We start from the raw sequence: 20,012 nt of genomic DNA on the forward strand, positions 1-20,012 counted from the left end.
TAAAAATAAAACGAGAAAGCTTGGCACGGCCAACGTGATAAAAATCTAGTACTATTTGAATTAATTGATTGTATTTATATATTTGATTTAAATGATGAGTTTACTTGTAAACATCAAACGCATGCATCTTTATTGTATTGCATTTGAATAGCCGACTGGCTTTTCCCAAATAAAAATAAATAAATACTCCAGTAAATAAATAGCCGACAAACTATATATTAAGAAACTAATTTATATAATCTTAATTAGATCTGATTTAAAATTGTTACCACGAACTAATAATTGTCAGATACTGTGATGCATGTATTGTCGTGCAAGTCTCTTTCTCTATAGGCACCATAAAAACATTAATAATAATTGTCTCTATTATTAATAAATTATTGCCCCAAATTTCTTATACGTTTTGGCACAACGTTTGGAATAATCGTTAATAGTAATATTTTCCAGAAATATCCTATTTATTTTTGCGTAATATTTAATGGTCTAATTAATGAAGTGACGATATAATAAAATACTTATTTTTCACCGCATGCGAAAATAAAATAAAAATGTACAACCGTCAACGATTAGTATTAAATTTAGATACATTTTATGTGGTCAATAATGTTGATCGACGTCAATTCCCATGCCATTTTCATCTTTATTTTAGTACTACTTTTTTCAGATTGACAAATACACATATTTATAAATTTTGTTTCATGAGTGTGACCATATCTTGATATTTTTTTAAAAATTTATTTAGTTTTTTTTTTCGGATTGAAAAATACACATTTTTTAGACGGAAGACGATCGTTTATTCATGGACGATCGTTTTTTAGACAGGATTCAGGTTTATATTGATAAGATGTTTATTCTTCAATTAATAAATTATAGGTTCGAATCACCTAAAGAATTAGTGTGTAAATATGTTGTTTTTTCTCTGTTAATTTTTTTAAAAATAAATAAATTACTTTAATTTTCACTTAATGTATATATTATTTTTTTTTTCTTTGTGGTTTTCTTTAAATTTGAAAAACTCTCAACAATTGAACTGCCATTTTTAACATCTTATTTTAAGATGGGATGTATACTATGTTAAAAAGTAAAGATTTCAATTTGAAATCGATTTCAAAATTGAATGACAATTTTGTAAATAGTAAAATTGAAGGTTTAGTTTACTATATTTTATAATTTCCTTTTTCTTTATTTTTTTATTGCTTTTTAAAATTGTGAAATTTAACTAATTATATAGTAGTAATATTTAATATGCATATCAAATTAAAACCCACGATAAGCTTTAATTTGATACTCCCTCCGTCCCACGAATCTTGACACGTTTGATTTCGGCACGAGAATTAAGGAATTGTAGATTAGTATTTTAAGTGTATAGTTAATAAAGTATAAAAGTGATAAAGTAGGAGAGAGAAGGTAATAATTATTTAGAAATTTGTCAAGATTCGTGGGACGGCCCAAAAAGGAATATGTGTCAAGATTCGTGGGACGGAGCGTGTATATTTTATGTAAATATTTGATTTAAAATGTAAAAGTTACATTTATTTAAAGATTAAATTTAAAAAGAAATCTCTCTCCTCTATCATCTTTTTTTGAATAAATCTAATTTTTTTTTTATCATTTTTATGTCTTTTTATAATATTAATTTTTATTATTGTGAATTTTCTTCTTTATTTTTTATTTTTTTTTATATTTAACACAAATACATTCAATTGAAATTAACTTTTTTTTATATTTATAAATATGATAACTGAATTAGTATCAATTTTATATAAGTATAAAAATATAAAAATATTTTTAGTTTATTGAATGGGCTACAAATAATAAATTTAGTTTATAATCCTTGTTTTCTTCGTGTATACTTTTAAATGGATTATATGTTATTTTGTGATGGATTATTTTCGCTGAGTTCAGATCAACAGGGGTTGGTCGGAGAGTTTGGGAAACGGGTGGGAGAGGAGTGGAATTGGGAGTTCAGGTGGAGAAGAGATTTGCGTGAGAGGGAGATTGGGATGGTTAACAATATGTTGCTGGTTATCTCTACTTTGGCTCCTCGTGCAGGAAAGAAGGATGGATGGAAATGGAAAGCAGCAAAAGATGGAGTTTTCTCAACCAAGTCGGCATATGAGGCCATTTCAAAGGAGAAAGGCGAGATGGCATCTACCCATCACGAGGTGTTGGCCCAAGTTTGGGAGGCGCCAACCCCCCATAAGGCGAGGGTTGTTGCATGGAGAAGCTTGAGAAATAGATTGGCGACGTGTGACAATTTGGTAAAGACGAATGTACCGATTAAAGTTGAAGAGAAGTGGTGCAATGCATGCGTGTGTCATGAAGAGACGGTGGAACACATGTTTCTTCATTGCCCAAAAGCCGAACAAATTTGGGATCAAATTCAGCAATGGCTCAACATCAAAACGGCAAAGCCACAAGGTCTTTCTCAACATTTTTTGTCTTTTACTCATGGCGGCAAAGGTAAGAAAAGCAGAAAATTTTTGAAAGCTCTTTGGGTTGGAACAATATGGCTGCTGTGGAATTATAGAAATGAAAGTAGGTTTGAAGGAAAGGCGTGTGATACACAAAAACTTGTGTTGGATGTTAAAGGTAGACTTTGGAGTTGGAACAAGACTTTTCAAATTGTGGAAGTGAATGTTCCTTTTTCTTTGTGGTGCTCCCGAGAGTACTCACTTTCCTTTTTGTAACTGTGAGTAAAGTATCTACATACAATTAGTCAATACGATTTCGCTGCTCTGACTCTGATTTCTCTGGCGATGCATTTCGCTGCTCTGGCATTCGATTCCTCTGGCGTCTTTGATTTCTCTGCTCTGGTTTTTTCTCCCCTCTGACTGGTAGAATATGTAAGGGTGTTTAGTCTATAGCTGAGGGATCAGTTAGCAAATATGCAAGAGTTAAGGGAGTTCAGTTTTAGGTTAGTTACAACAGATCCAACGGATCTGTTCCTTCATTCCAGAAGTCAGCGCGCAACTCAACCTTCTCAACTGCTATTTCTCTTGTTTAAATACCTAGATTAGTTGTTGAGTTGTAGCTTAAGAATTTTCATTACTGTAAACTAGTTGAGAGTGAGGAATTATAGCAATCTTGATAGATTTGTAGGCTATACACTTCTTCTAGTGTTGAGTGTTCTCAATTGTAATTGTAAAGGTTCTTGAGTGTTCATAGTGAAATAGAATTGATCGTTTCTTCTCCGTGGATGTAGGATTGAAAAATCCGAACCACGTAAATCGCTTTCGTATTCTTTTCTTTTATGTTCTTGCTGCGTTGATTGTCTTCCCAAGCATTTCCACAACAGTAACTGTTTTGGTACTACTGGTACCAAGTTTTTTAATATATTGCACTTTTATTGATAAAAAAATGTTATTTTGTGATGGAAAGATGAGCAATATATATGACAGAAGAATAAAATCATTTATACTTCTTTTTTGAGAGAATATACTTTTGTTTCTTAGTCACCATCACCACAACAATCCTGATTTTTTATCTATATATTTGTATTAAATGCATAATGTCGTTTACCAATAGAATTGTCCTTTTTTAATTCTGGAAAATCGTGGTCCCTGATATTTCTTTTTAAAAAGGTGTTTTATCCTGGAAAAAATGGAATAAGCTAAATCACTTTTTTATAGTCACAATATAATATATTAATATTATAGTTTGTAAAATAAACTTTTTAAACGAAAAGAGGCCACGCAGCATTTTTTTTCTTTCTCGTGATTAGAATTGCATTATTTTAACTATTTTACCTATATTTACATTTCCATGTTATTCATGTTATTTATATTAATGATAATTTTAATGCTCGCTTTCTTTTTTAAAAATATTTATATTGACCCGAAGTGGAAAATATTAGTTTTCTAACTTTTCTTTATGTAATATATATATTTATTATTTATACTAAAATATTTATAGATTATATATATGAAGCATGCGGTTTAATTTTTACTAGTACTCTCTCTCTCCTTTATTTAATTCTCTCCTTTATTTAATTATCTCATGCCGCCAAAGGGAGTTCTAATGTAGGCTGCAAATAAATTAAGCTTTAACCTAAGCTCTAATTTTGAATAATTTTATTTTGAACTGCTGCGACAATCGAAATTTAATAACAGAAAATATTTACTATGCTCTTATTGCATTCCAGCAATAACACAGGATGGAAAATTGGAATAGAAATTTATAGGAGAGATTAAGATATGATGTGGTAATTATAAAATAATATCAATCAACATAATTTGCTATAGAGTTGAAGTAAGCTAGTCAAATTGCCTAAATATAGTATACGTACGTATTTAGTCGATTAAATACCTACTTCGTGAGAACGCATTATTTCTTAATTATTAGAGAAATTTTTAATTTTATAGTATTATATATATATGGGGTCCTACTTTGTTATAACACATCATTTCTTAATTATTAGAGACAAAATAAATTTCATATTATATATGGGGTCCTAGTATAAAACAAAGAGATGACACATGTCAAAGAATTTCAGAACGTCAAGAAAAAAAAAAGTTATGATCCTCATTGACAAATTAAATCCTTATAAGTAAGCATTTTGTCGATAAAAAACGCTTTGTGAAAATATATTTGATAAAAATGTCAATAATTGAGGTCTTTTACTTATATCATTGAAAATTCAGAATACTAATTTATAAGTTAGGCAAGTAATTTGGGATTTAATCTGATAATTATCCCTTTCAAATTTAAGAATTCGAAAAATATCACAGGGCTTGTCAATATTTTTTTAAATAAAAAATTAAAAACAAAAACTATAAGGTGATATGTAGTTCATGATTTTGTGGGGTTTTTACCTTCAAGTATTTAATTAAAGATTAGATACTCCCTCCGTCCCACCATTTTAGTCCTCTCCCATTTTTCACACATATTAAGAAAATGCATTTAATTTTTATACTTTTATCTTTTATACCCTTATTTATTATTTTCACACATCCTTTTCACATTTAAGTAAAGCATTAAATAAGGTTAATTTAATAAAAATAATATTTTTATATAGTATTAATTAGAAAAGTGGACTATCTTTTTGGAACATCTCAAAATGGAATAAGGGACTAAAATGGTGGGACGGAGGGAGTATATATTAACGACCAATTTTTGGTCGATTGGTCTAAAATGCTGTAGACAATTAAATTTGTCGTCGAATTAAATCGTGCCACGTGTAAATTCATGAATTAAATATTCAATTATATTTTCTATTTTATTAAATGGGATTTTATTCCTAAATTAAATAGATATATAATTAATATTTAACATAAATGAATTAATGGGCTTATGGACACCTAAAGCCCTAAGGCCCATGCATGGAGGCCCAAAGCCCATAAAGCCCATGAAGCCCATCTCTGAAATCTATAAATAGAGGTGTCGGGGTGCTCATTATCACAACGTGAAGGAGCGGAAGATCGAAGAGCATAAAGAATTCTCTCTAGTATCACAAGTTGAAGTGGAAGATTGAGGAGTTCAATGAATTCTATCAAGTCTTCGAGTATTCATCAAGTATCCTTCAAATCTTCAAGATCTTCAAGGCAACATTCAAGTATCCTTCGAATCTTCAAGTATTTGAGAATTCAAATCTTCAAGTATCATTCGAATCTTCAAGTATTTGAGAATTCAAATCTTCAAGTATCATTCGAATCTTCAAGTATTTGAGCGTTCAAATCTTCAAGTATCCTTCAAACTCTTCAAGTATTCCTGCAAATCTCTGAAGTGATCTTCAAGTATCCAAAGAAATCAAGTTCGAAAGCTTCAAGGCGTTCTTACAAATTCTAAGGACGTTCTTCAAATCAAATCAAATCAAGTTCAACGTTCAATCCAAAATCATGACTTAAGTCCCTTGGATTGGTGTCATCAAATCAAGTATTTCAAGAACCTTCGATTTTGTTCAAGAATCAAATGGAAGAGAAGAATCAGAGGATTAACTAGAGATTGCAACCCGCATAAATCTATCTTCAAATCTATCAAATTATCTTTGTAACACTTTTGTATTTTATCAAATTGAAATACAAAAAATTTGTGTTTACAAATTTTGGCACGCCCGGTGGGACATCTCTACCTCTCATCTCTACTCTTCACCAAAAATCTTGAACAATGTCCATTCAACCAAATGCAACTGCTCCAGCTTCATCTAAAGGTTCTTCGGAAAGCATCGGTGTGATCACGCGAAGCAAAGCAAAATTGATGCAAGAGGTGTCCAAGACGACCTCCCGTCTTCCATCTATCCATGAAGAAGATGACAACTTTGAGAGAAGCTTCACATTCCCCACTGAAAATTATCAACTCCATGCAAGTGTCATGATGACAAACACTTCCACCATGGAGGAACAACTCTTGAACTTGACAAAGATGGTTGAATCTCTAACCAAGCACATCCAAGAGCAAGATGCCCAGATTGCAAAGCTTAAAGGAGAAAAAGGAGATTCAAGCCACGCCAACAACGATAGGGAAGGCGAAGAAAGCGAAGAAGATGGTGAGAATAACGATGAAGAAATCTCCAAAGACAAATCAAAGAGTGATGGAAAAAAGCCTTCAGGAAAAGACATTCTCTTCTCGTCTGGTGGCCTCATTCCCATTGACCAACTCAAAGAGTTCATCGAAGCAACAATGAAGAATAACTCCGATGGAAGCTCCAAGTCATCGTTAACTTACTCCAAGCCATATACTCGGCGAATTGACAGTATGAGGATGCCTCTTGGCTATCAACCACCAAAATTTCAACAGTTCGATGGCAAAGGAAATCCAAGACAACATGTGGCTCATTTCATTGAAACATGCAACAACGCTGGTACTTATGGAGATCATTTGGTCAAACAGTTTGTTCGCTCATTGAAAGGTAATGCCTTTGATTGGTACACCGACTTAGAATCAAACTCAATTGATAGTTGGGAACAGCTGGAGCATGAGTTCCTCAACCGCTTCTATAGCACTAGAAGAACTGTCAGCATGGTGGAGCTCACAAGTTCACGTCAATTCAAAGAAGAGCCAGTCATTGACTACATCAACCGATGGAGAAACCTTTGTCTCAACTGCAAGGATCGATTGTCTGAATCATCTGCCATCGAAATGTGTATTCAAGGGATGCATTGGGGCTTGCAATATATTCTGCGAGGAATCCAGCCAAGAACATTCGAGGAACTAGCCACTAGAGCTCATGATATGGAGTTGAGCATGATGGCAAGAGGGATCGAAGGACCACCAATCCAGGAGTCTAGCAAATTCAAGCCAGAGTTCAAGAAAGGAGGAAAACCATATGACAAAGCACCAAAGAAGGAATCTATGGCAGTGAAAGCAACTTCTGTGAAATTTCTAAAGAAAGAAGTTAATCAGGAAGACAACCAGAATGCTCCACGAGATAATCAGAACTCTTCCCGAGACATGGGGCAAAGAAGACTTACCTTGAAAGAAATGCAACAAAAGCAATACCCTTTCTTAGACTCTGATGTTTCAGGAATTTTTGATGACCTGCTCAAAGAAAAGCTTATCGAGTTGCCAGAAATGAAGCGACCAAATGAAGCAGGGAGGACAGACGATCCAAATTATTGCAAATACCATCGTCTGGTTGGGCACCCCATACATGATTGCTTCATCTTCAAAGACAGGGTCATGCGGTTAGCTCGAGAAGGGAAAATATCTCTTGAAGAAGACGCTAATACTGTAAATATGGTCTCCACCGACTTGAATGACATAATAGAAGGTATTGGAACCCTGTATGATACATCTAACCAAGTAGATGAAGAACCTGAAATAAACATGGAAGAAGGCGATGATGCATTGGCAATCACATTCTCCAATGAAGACTTGCAACTTGGATTCGAACCTCATAACAGGCCATTGTTCGTGAGTTGTTATACACAGGAACAAAAGGTCAATCGAATTCTCATCGATGGAGGCTCGGCAGTCAATATCTTGCCACTAAGGACTTTGAAGCAATTGGGAATCCAAGCAGAAGAGCTGTCAAACAGTCGATTGATGATTCAAGGTTTCAACCATGAAGGACAAAGAGCTCTTGGAACTATAAGGCTGCGATTGCAGATGCAGGACATGGAGTCCACAGCGTTGCTTCATGTGATTGATGCAAGGACATCCTACACCATGCTTCTGGGTCGACCATGGCTTCACGAAAATGGTGTCATTCCTTCTACATTGCATCAATGCTTCAAATACTATCAAAATGGCACCGTAAGAAAAGTGGTTGGTGATCACAAACCTTTCACAGAAGCAGAGTCACATTTCGCCGATGCTCAATTCTATTTGGGAAGAACTAAAGCAACAATGGTGGAAAGGGATGTACCACAGGAGGAGTCAGGATCCCGCCAAGAGAAAGAATCTCACCCAAAGATGGAAGGTTTCACCATCCCTTTGACTAAGATTGATGCCAAAAAGCCCATTCCTCAGTCACTCAAAGATTTTGACCGACCAAAGCAAAGTGGCGCCACAGAACATGGAGATCTCTCAGACAAAGAACTCTCAAAACACTTTGGTCCGAAGGCATACAAACTCCTTGTGAATGCTGGATACAATCCCCAAGAAAGCTCCACGTCAAAGTCTTATGTGAGAAAAACTGCTAATACAAGCCAAAATCCCAAGGCAGGCTTGGGATACATGGTGCAAAGCCCCATTCGTATTGCCATCAAGAGAGCCACTGCTAACTATGCTAGCACCAAGCAAATCCCGAAATCTTCAAGCAATCCGAGAACCCAAAGGGTTTCTGTTTTCAAAAGATTGGATGAAAGAAAAGCTCAACGAATATCTGTCTTTAAAAGGCTTGGCAAAGGCAAGTCATGGAAAAAGGACGTGACAAAAGGGGCCAATGAATTGGACATAACAGAAAAGCTAAGGAGCTCGATTCCTTCTCGTATGAAGAGGTGTACCACTTTGCTCATATCATGTGGAAAAGAATTGAAGGCCAAAATGAAGACAATCATCTTTACACGGGATGCCGAAGACGATGAAGATAGAGAGAGTGTGGCTTCATCTTACTACACTACTAATAGTGCTAGTAATCCAGTTCCTCTTCCTCATACTACTCAAGGTCAAGTGCGTCGCGAAGATGTTGTTACATCAAACCATATCACCTCATGTGAAGAAGTGGTTGTCGAAGAAGAAGACGCTGAAATAGCTCCTCAACAGTTTGAAGAAGGAGTTAAGGCTACTGTTGATGAATTGAGAGAAATTAATTTGGGCACTGTTGAAGATCCACGACCCACTTACATCAGTGCGTTGCTGACCGTTGATGAGGAATACTCATATATCGAATTGCTCAAAGAATTCAAAGACATCTTTGCATGGTCTTATAAGGAAATGCCGGGGTTGAGCTCCAAGATAGCTGTTCATCATTTAGCTGTTAGAAAGGATGCACGACCAGTCAAGCAGGCCCAGCGCCGATTCCGACCAGAATTAGTTCCTCTAATTGAAGCTGAAGTGAACAAACTCATCAATGTGGGTTTTATTAGAGAAGTCAAATACCCAACATGGATTTCAAGCATTGTTCCAGTAAGAAAGAAAAATGGACAAATTCGTGTATGTGTTGACTTCAGGGACTTGAATGAAGCATGCCCCAAGGATGACTTTCCATTGCCAATTGCCGAATTGATGATCGATGCCACAACTGGGCATGAAGCATTAACCTTCATGGATGGATCTTCCGGTTACAATCAAATTCGCATGTCACCAAATGAGGAAGAGTTAACAGCATTTCGAACCCCGAAAGGAATCTATTGCTACAAAGTGATGCCATTTGGGTTGAAGAACGCTGGTGCCACCTACCAAAGAGCCATGCAGAAGATATTTGATGATATACTTCATAAGAATGTTGAGTGTTACGTGGATGATTTGGTGGTTAAGTCCAAAAAACGAAACAATCACCTACAAGATCTACGAATGGTTTTTGAGCGATTGAGAAAACATCAGTTGAAGATGAATCCACTAAAATGCGCATTTGGTGTCAAGTCTGGCAAATTTCTTGGGTTCATCGTTCGCCATCAAGGGATAGAAATTGAACAAGCAAAGATTGATGCCATACTAAAGATGCCCGAACCTCGAAATATCCATGACCTGAAAAGTTTGCAAGGGAAGTTAGCATACTTACGAAGGTTTATTTCAAATTTAGCTGGAAGGTGTCAACCATTTAGCCGAATTATGAAGAAGGGTATACCATTCGAGTGGGATGAGTCATGTAGAAATGCTTTCAAGAATATCAAATCTTACTTGATGCAGCCTCCTGTATTAGCAGCACCTGTGCCAGGACGCCCCTTGATTTTGTATATTGCTGCTCAAGAACGATCCATGGGAGCTCTGCTTGCGCAAGAAAATGAAGGTGGAAAAGAGAATGCATTATACTACTTGAGCAGAACAATGACACCAAATGAGTTGAAATATGCTCCAATTGAGAAGCTGTGTTTGGCATTGATTTTCTCCATCCAAAAGCTTAAGCATTATTTCCAAGCTCACACTGTCCGCCTTATATCCAAGGCAAACCCTTTAAAGTTTGTGATGTCAAGACCTGTTTTATCTGACAGGCTTGCACGTTGGTACCTCCAACTGCAACAATTTGAGATTGTGTATGTTCCTCAAAAGGCTGTGAAGGGACAAGTGTTGGCAGACTTCTTAGCAGACCACCCAATTCCTGCTGAATGGGAGCTAAGTGATGACCTCCCGGATGAAGATGCACTTGTAATCGATGTCGCCCTACCATGGTGGATGTTTTTCGATGGAGCATCTCATAAAGAAGGTGCTGGTGCCGGGATCGTGTTCGTGACACCAGAACGTCAAGTGCTGCCATTTTCCTTCACTCTAACTGAGAATTGCTCTAACAATGTAGCAGAATATCAAGCTCTGATCCTCGGTTTGGAAATGGCGTTGAATATGCAGCAATCTCACCTCAAAGTATATGGTGATTCTAAATTGGTGGTTAATCAAATACTTGGACTGTATGAAGTGAAGAAACCTGAATTATTGCCATACGTCAAGTATGCTCGCAAGATCATTGAGTGGCTTGGAGATGTGGAAATCGAACATGTTCCAAGAAGTGAAAATAAGCAAGCAGATGCCTTGGCTAAACTCGCATCTACCATAGCTATGATCAGTGGCGAAATTCAAATTCCAGTGTGTGAAAGATGGGTTATACCACCTATTTTTGAAGAAGAGAAATGCGAAGAAATTGAAAGTCATCTTGTTGAGGTCTTCGAAATTGAGGAAGAAGATTGGCGCCAATTGTTGGTTGATTATTTGAAGTATGATAAATTACCAAATGATCCACGTCGAAGGGTTGACATCCGACGGCGCGCCACTCGCTTCATTTTCTTCAAAGGGACGCTTTATAGGAGGTCTTTTGATGGAGTATTTCTCAGGTGCCTAAGTAGTGAAGAAGCTGCTAAAGCCATGGAAGAGGCGCATTCCGGCATTTGCGGTGCTCATCAGTCAGGTCCAAAGCTGCACTTTCGAATCAAGAGGATGGGCTACTACTGGCCAACTATGGTGAAAGATTGTTTGGATTATGCGCAAAGATGTCAAGCCTGCCAATTTCATGCAAACCTCATCCATCAGCCGCCCGAACCACTACACCCCACGGTTGCGTCCTGGCCTTTTGATGCCTGGGGCATGGATGTTGTTGGTCCATTGACAAAATCATCAGGGGGGCATTTATACATTTTGGCAGCGACCGATTACTTCTCCAAGTGGGCTGAGGCGATACCATTAAGAGAAGTGAAGAAAGAGACCGTTGCTGAGTTTATCAAGACCAACATCATCTATCGCTATGGAGTTCCTCGCTACATCATAACTGATAATGGAACACCTTTCAGCAACACGGTGATAAACAAGCTTTGTGAAAAATTCGGCTTCAAGCAACGGAAGTCATCGATGTATAATGCACCGGCAAATGGGTTGGCTGAGGCATTCAACAAGACTTTGTGCAATCTGTTGAAGAAAATTGTTTCAAAATCAAAGCGTGACTGGCATGAACGTATTGGGGAAGCATTGTGGGCATATCGAACCACCTATAGAACTCCTACGCAGGCAACGCCTTACTCTTTGGTATATGGGGTTGAAGCTGTCATTCCTCTCGAGCAACAAATTCCCTCTTTGAGAATGGCCATTCAGGAAGGGCTAACTGAAGAAGAAAATGCACGTCTGCGTCTGGAGGAACTCGAAGCTCTAGATGAGAAAAGGCTGGAAGCTCAGCAAAAGTTAGAATGCTACCAAGCTCGCCTCTCAAAGTCTTTCAACAAGACGGTGCGAGTGCGTTCTTTTCAAGTTGGAGATTTGGTCCTCGCTGTGAGGAGACCAATCGTTGTCACTCATCGTGTTGGAAACAAATTCATATCAAGGTGGGATGGCCCATATGTTGTCAAGGAAGTCTACACAAACGGAGCATACAGGCTTCTTTCTGATGACAACGTCAGAGTTGGGCCTATCAATGGCAAGTTCCTGAAACGTTACTATCCTTGAAAGGTGGTAGAAGTTGAAGCATGTACATATGTATATAGTTTAATGCAAAAAAAAAAAAAAAAAAAAAAAGCCAAAAAGAGGAGTCAGATAAAAAAAAAAAAAAAAAAAAAAAACCAGAAATGGAGAAAAGCAAACAAAATGGAGTGTATGAAGCCAGCTCCTTGACGCACGAGCCTAAACTGCATGTTACTCCTGGCCCGCATGAGTATAAACTGTGCACGGCACCCAATCTCAAACACTTGTTGATCCTATGAACTACGTTTTGACTTGATCCCTTTCAAAAGGGTACGTAGGCAGCTTAGATAATTTCTAAGTTCAGTCGTAAGTTGTGTTTGACTCTTTTCAATTTATATCATCAAGTTATGATTTAAGTTGATTATGTGAAGCCAAAGAAAACGTTTCATTCCAAAAATAGCAAAGAAATCAAGTCATCAAAAGAAGCACAAGCATTGGGAGAAGATGTCAAAATATCCATGATAAACCAAATGAGAATCATCAAAAGAGGAATGATAAAAATGCAATATACTAAGCAAAAGGGTCTTGATCTCTCAAAATCTGCTGCATAGACTCTAGTGAAAGCTTCAAGGCTTCCAAATTCTTCAAGACCTCATCATTTCTCGAAGCCTCCTCAAGCTTGGCCATGTCTTCCTTGAGTACCTTGATCTCACCACGAGTAGTCTTGAGTATCAGGCTTCGCTGCTCCAAAGACACCAACAATTCTTTCTTGCGTTTCTCCAACTCATCAAGATCCGCTTTTAAAGCATCACAATTCGCAGCATCCTTCTTCTCTTTGGCAAACTTCTCTTGAAGGCAAACCTTGACCTCTCGAACTTTGAGTGTGTGGCCTTCATTGATCTCATGAGAAGCCGACCTTACTTTATCAAAAGCGGTGGCTTTGGAGAATAGTTCATCAATACTATCTTCAAGGTTGGAAAGGTCAAGACCACAAATAATCTTCATACGGGAAATGCCACTCCGTATCTCGTCTTCAAGCGCCGATAGAAACTCGACTTTGGTTCTCTCAACCTTGTCACGAAGCTTTCCCCAGATGATCCTGCAGCACGACTTGAGTTCATCATCGATCATGCGTGTGGCATTGAACTCGGAAGGCGCCCCACATGATGGCATTGGTCGGGGGCGGGATTGTTTAGCAAGACAAGGAATCTCGTTTGACTTATTGGATTCAATGGATACACAGTCAATTGGTGAGCCCTTCTCAAGATTATTTCCAAACACTTCTTTCAAAGTCTACAAAAGGGCAAGAAGAAGATGCAATTAGAATGTGAAATTATGTACGAAAAGAAGATAAGAGATGAGGAAAGACCTTGTTCACATCGGCATCCACTAGAGTTTGCTCTTCCTCAATGTGACCCTCGGCCGGTTTTGAGGACCCCGCAATTCTCTTCTTTTTCCAATTACGCTCAGAATTGCTACTACCAGAATCAGCTATGAGGGTGGTAGAGACGACCTTCCTCTTTCCATCTTTGGAGTTGATTGCTTCTTCCTGATCTTTTCCTTTAAAAGTGATATGAGCCGGAGAAGAGATTTTGTCTTCAAAAGAAAATCTGTACGTCCTATCCCACCAAGTCTTATAGTCGACTGAATAATGTATCTTCATGTTCAAAGAAGATCGTGGAAAACATGCCCTTGATCGCGATCTGTGCAGCAAACACATGCGCCAAAGGTTGAGACCTTCTTCCAAAGATGTCCTTCGAATGTTCTGAGTAAGGCTGCTGGGTACGATTTGGTAATAGCTAAATTGACGGCTGAAGCGGTGAGGACCATAAGACTCCACGATGAAGTGGTCATCCAGCCGGCGAACCAAAAAACTCGAGCGAATAGCCATGAAGAAGCATTGCTCAATCTCTCTTGTATTTTCACCATCGACATAGAAAATGTCATCTTCCTTGGTGAATGTGGTACAATTCCAGCGAATCGAATTGTACGATTGAATTCGTTCGCGGCACGCAACAGGCAGATAATACTTCGCAGCTCCTTCGCCTGAGTATAGAGTCATCTTGGCGACACCAAGGCTTCTTGGAAGGGGAATGTGAGTGTTGAAATAGAGCGCTATCCAACCATATATGAAATGAAAGGGTAGCGTCACCAGGACAAGAGAAGGCTCCATAGAACTAGAGATAGTGTTCAACCCTTTGTAGATGCTGGCTAGAACTGGAGCTGTAAGGGCAACTTTCTGTTTGCACGCCATCAAACTTGCCATTTTGAAAGAAGTTGGTCTAATCGACATGGCATCACCATCTGGAAAAACAAAAATACACAACCAGCAAGCTATGTGAGCTGCCAAGTACATAGTGGTGTGATACTTGTCACTAGCATCAAGCTCGATGAATGGGGCCCTTTCTTCAGAAGACCATGGTTGATGCGCTTCAAATGAACCACTCGGATTATGAGTCGATTTGGGGCGTTGAGATTTCTTTGCCCTGCGAGCAGGAGGATGAGAATACTTTGAAGCCTTCTTCGACCAAAATTTGATCCATTCATCGATAGAAACTGAGCTCTTAGGATCCTCGCCATCACGATGCTTAAGAGAATAGTAAGCAGAGAGTAAATATCTACAACTCAAGGGAATGAACGGGTTGCCAAACTGATCTTTGCCAAGAATCTCTTTCGCGCAGGGTACAACCTCATCATACAGTGTCCCGGTACACGGAAGCCCTGATAGATACTGTAAATCCCATAGAGAAATAGACATCTCGCCAGATGAAGTGAGAATGGTGTTCGTCTCAGGACACCAAGCTTCACAGAACGCTTTAACCATCTCGGGCTGGCAATCATAAGTGAAAAGAGAGGCATAAACTGCATCATAGATACCAACAACTCGGAGTTCATTCCCGCAGCGGCTAAGGATATCTTCAGTCCACTCCCAATAGCCTTCAAAGAAATGAAATTCCCCACGAAAGCTTGTAACCCTTCCCCATTTGGCATCTTTATCGATGATCCTTCGCCTCAAAGTCAATAGAAAATTGGATTCCTTGCTTTGCCAAGGACGGGCCGGATGCAATGTATGAGCCTTCGACGCTTTGTTCAAACTGATCTCGCTGGTCCATTCCGACTGATATAGAGAATTCAAAAGTTTGGGCCAAGGTTTCACATAGTGGCCTATCAATGCCGGAAATACTCTTAGATGCATGCCCATTTCCGTCTCTTGCTCATCATCACTCAAAATCAGCAAATAGTCTTGACCCTTGACCACAATATCTTTGAAGACCACCATCGTGATACTGCAAGGAAGCAACACATCCAGACTTAGAAATTTATTTGCATTTAAATAAAATGTGAATTAAATTCTAGTCAAGATAAAAGGAAGCAAGCAAAAGGAGGCAAGATTGAATTATATATATATATATATAAATATATATATATATATATAATAAAAAAGTAGAAATTTAATCATTTAAAAAAAAAAAAAAAAAAAAAGAGGCCACCACTCCTTGAATTATATATATATATGTATATATATATATATATAGAAATTCAATCATTAAAAAAAAAAAAAAAAAAAAAATCGGCCCACTCCTAAACTTTCAAAAAGAAGGCCCAATACCCATCTATTACTCCTTGAGAAAACAAAAGAAAATAAAAGCCCATCTCATTTAAAATGAAAGCCCATTATATTTTTTTTTTCTTAAAAATCGGCCCACTCATCAAATGAAAGGCACACCAGAGCTCACCTCTCTCTCTCTATCTCTACCTGTGCCACTCTTTCTCTCTCTCTCTCACACACACTCGACAATGGATGGCTGCAGAAGCAAGAAGAGATAAAGCGGAAGCAAAAGCAGGAAGAAGAGAGAGAAACAATCGCTGGCGACTGCACAGCTCCCAGCAATGGTGCTGCTCCTCGTCGTCCTCGTCTCCGCCGCCAGCGGCGCAGATCTCTCCAGCGACCGCGCCGTCCTCTTAGCCCTCCGGTCGGCGGTGGGGGGGGGGCGCACCCTCTTCTGGAACACCACCGCCAGCAGCCCATGCAACTGGGCCGGCGTCCTCTGCGAAGACAACCGCCTCGTCGCCGTCAAGAAACCTTCTGCACCGCCCCTCTCCCACAACAATCCTAACGAAGTCGACAACGAAATCGAAATCCTCTCCAGCCTCCACAGCCCCAGCCTCGTCAACCTCCTCGGTTAACAAACAACGTTCGCGGAAGAAAGAGAGGCGAAAGGATTCACCTTGATGAAGCACGGGCGTTTGTTGCTAACGTCGTTCATACCACCGTTGTTTACAAGGAATGAACCAAGCTGCTAGTGATCCATCGACAAGAATACAATAAGTATGCTAATAAAAATAGAGCAAAGCTTGGCGAAAATTGAGAGAGAAGATATGGGGGCAGCGCTGTAAGGAAGAGAGTAAAGTACAGAACTCTATTTTCTTTTATACCTAGCAGATGAAGCAAAATACTCTACTACAGCAGCCAAAGACAGAAGCTCGTAATGAAATATAAATGGTAAAAAGGGATAAACCTCGACGTGGCACGGTTTCTTCGTCGTCGATAAAGCTCTTTCTCCACTCGAAAACTTACGACTTCTCCACCGGTGCTCAGCGAAATCGGCAACAAGTCAAGTTCTTGTCCTCCGACCACCTTCGACCCTTCGGCGGCACTCCGCGAGAACTAGAAGTAAGCTTAGCTTCGTTTTGAGAACTATAGCTATGGCTACTATGGCTATCGAAGGAGAACTCTTAGAGCAGGCTGTGTAGAAGATGATAAAGAGGGACTGCTATGGCTATGAAATACAAGAGAATACACGCTGCCCAAGTTCAGATGGAATGAAACTAATGACAGCTAAAGGCTCTATTTATAAGCAAACTTCTCACCAAATCTCTAAACTTAGCTGTTCTTCCAGCGCCGAAGAGTGGAGTTCCAGCTATGAAAGGCCCTTCAAAACAAGCTGGTAAAGCTTAAAAGGGATGTGGTCCTAAGATTCATTTAATATGTTTGGAGGAACACAGCAAAAAAAAAAAATGAGCAATGTCCCCATTTGCTGCTATCTCAATACAGAGAGCCTAAATGGGCCATGCAAAAGAAAGAAAGAAAGTCACATGAGCTTAAATAAATTAAGAGTATTGGGCTTGAAGTTATATCTAATCCCATTCATTGGAGGAAGTGGGCCGAAGATTACCTATTTGGTTAAATTAAGAAAAAACGTGTGGAGTTGGGCTTGTAATTAATTGCTTTGACTATTTAAAGTTGGAGAATAATTAAGCTCAGACTTCTCTTGATCGGCCCATAAATTGAAGTTCGTTCAAAGGGGCACGAATTAAGAATATTCGACCACCTTTGATTATTAAAAAAAAAAAAAAAAAAAGAAAGAAAAGGGTTTCAAGTCAAAAACTCCTAAATACGAGTATAAACTATTTATAAATCCAAAGAAATTCAAAGAACTCCTAAATACGAGTATAAACTATTTAAAATTCCAAAATCAAATGAAGAACTCCTAAATACGAGTATAAACTATTTAAAAATCCAAAATCAAATGAAGAACTCCTAAATACGAGTATAAACTATTTATAAATCCAAAGAAATTCAAGAACTCCTAAATATGAGTATAAACTATTTATAAAATTCAAATCCAAATCAAGAACTCCTCGATAAGAGTTTAAACTATCAAGATATATTTCGAGACTCGTCTATTACCAAAGGCATTTCGTCCATAAACAAGTCTCGATGGGGCAATTTGTAGACAATTAAATTTGTCGTCGAATTAAATCGTGCCACGTGTAAATTCATGAATTAAATATTCAATTATATTTTCTATTTTATTAAATGGGATTTTATTCCTAAATTAAATAGATATATAATTAATATTTAACATAAATGAATTAATGGGCTTATGGACACCTAAAGCCCTAAGGCCCATGCATGGAGGCCCAAAGCCCATAAAGCCCATGAAGCCCATCTCTGAAATCTATAAATAGAGGTGTCGGGGTGCTCATTATCACAACGTGAAGGAGCGGAAGATCGAAGAGCATAAAGAATTCTCTCTAGTATCACAAGTTGAAGTGGAAGATTGAGGAGTTCAAAGAATTCTATCAAGTCTTCGAGTATTCATCAAGTATCCTTCAAATCTTCAAGATCTTCAAGGCAACATTCAAGTATCCTTCGAATCTTCAAGTATTTGAGAATTCAAATCTTCAAGTATCATTCGAATCTTCAAGTATTTGAGAATTCAAATCTTCAAGTATCATTCGAATCTTCAAGTATTTGAGCGTTCAAATCTTCAAGTATCCTTCAAACTCTTCAAGTATTCCTGCAAATCTCTGAAGTGATCTTCAAGTATCCAAAGAAATCAAGTTCGAAAGCTTCAAGGCGTTCTTACAAATTCTAAGGACGTTCTTCAAATCAAATCAAATCAAGTTCAACGTTCAATCCAAAATCATGACTTAAGTCCCTTGGATTGGTGTCATCAAATCAAGTATTTCAAGAACCTTCGATTTTGTTCAAGAATCAAATGGAAGAGAAGAATCAGAGGATTAACTAGAGATTGCAACCCGCATAAATCTATCTTCAAATCTATCAAATTATCTTTGTAACACTTTTGTATTTTATCAAATTGAAATACAAAAAATTTGTGTTTACAAATGCATTTACGCAATGCAAATTAACCAATGAGGTCTTGCTCTACTGATCACAAAGTTGAGGCACTCAAAGACATTCCTTTGTGAGAGGTCTTGGGTTCAATCTCGCCTGCTTGCGGTGATGTTTTTCCACTTTATGTGATGTTGTATTCCCGCCTGTGTGCGGTGTTGTATTGTTTGGTGTTGAGGTTCGACACGCAGGGCGTTTCTCGCTCGCATGCAGTGATGTTTTCCCACTGTGTGGGTGGTGATGAGGTCCCGCCAGCTTGCGGGTTACATAATTGATTATAATTAGATACTTAATTTTTAAAAAAAATTACCACTTTTTTTTTTAAAAAAAAAACAAACTTACCACTTTTTTTTCTAAACGAAAAGAATACTGATATATTAATTCAAATTGAGAATAGCAATTTCGAAAGTCAGTTGGAAAAATCGGACCTCCAAATCATTACATTAGAAAAAGAAAAAGAAGATCGAGCAAGCTCATGAGCTGCACGATTAACTTAGTAAAGTTACTCACATCATGTAGAACCCCATTATATAAAAAAAAAGTGACACCTGTTGAAAATTGGTTGTGAGTAACCAATATTTGATAATTTTTCGAGTACCGAAAACACTTAATTTTGCAGAATTAAATGGGACAGGATCGATCTACGTTCCGAGTAGATGATCGTAGTATATTTATTTACTCAAAATCGATTTCCGGTGAGTGAGAAATAATTATTTAAAGCTAGGTACTTGAAACATGGAGATGTGGGAAAAGATAAGCATTAAAGAAGATTTAATGCTTATCCCACATTGAAATGTGGATAACATTTATTACAGTATAAATGCTATTACATCAGAGCATGTAATAAAACTGTGTGCACACGTGACGGGTTGCAAAGCCCACACGCGCGCGCCGCCGCCCGCCCGGCCCAGCACCCGGCGCGCGGCCGTGGACTTGGACTTGGACTTGGCAA

The 20,012-nt window shown here is 38.0% G+C and overlaps 3 protein-coding genes across 3 annotated transcripts; 2 read left to right on the forward strand and 1 right to left on the reverse strand.

The window, feature by feature from the left end:
- Positions 1-1,859: 1,859 nt before the first annotated feature.
- LOC131026163 (uncharacterized) lies at positions 1,860-2,690 on the forward strand. The gene has a single exon (XM_057955932.1). It carries the CDS (start codon positions 1,860-1,862, stop codon positions 2,688-2,690), a length of 831 nt encoding a protein of 276 aa, XP_057811915.1.
- Positions 2,691-5,486: 2,796 nt separating this feature from the next.
- Positions 5,487-12,704, forward strand: LOC131025282 (uncharacterized). The gene has a single exon (XM_057954988.1). It carries the CDS (start codon positions 6,106-6,108, stop codon positions 12,460-12,462), a length of 6,357 nt encoding a protein of 2,118 aa, XP_057810971.1. The 5' UTR covers positions 5,487-6,105; the 3' UTR covers positions 12,463-12,704.
- Positions 12,705-12,843: 139 nt separating this feature from the next.
- On the reverse strand, positions 12,844-17,458 carry LOC131025283 (uncharacterized). Its single transcript, XM_057954989.1, has 3 exons — positions 16,938-17,458; positions 13,787-15,704; positions 12,844-13,710 (listed from the first exon to the last, which is right to left on the reverse strand). The coding sequence occupies exons 2-3, from the start codon at positions 15,695-15,697 to the stop codon at positions 12,988-12,990; spliced, it is 2,634 nt and encodes an 877-aa protein (XP_057810972.1). The 5' UTR covers positions 15,698-15,704; positions 16,938-17,458; the 3' UTR covers positions 12,844-12,987.
- Between the last annotated feature and the right edge of the window lie 2,554 nt (positions 17,459-20,012).

Source organism: Salvia miltiorrhiza, chromosome 5 (assembly GCF_028751815.1).
Source record: "Salvia miltiorrhiza cultivar Shanhuang (shh) chromosome 5, IMPLAD_Smil_shh, whole genome shotgun sequence".
Classification (NCBI taxonomy): Eukaryota; Viridiplantae; Streptophyta; class Magnoliopsida; order Lamiales; family Lamiaceae; genus Salvia; species Salvia miltiorrhiza.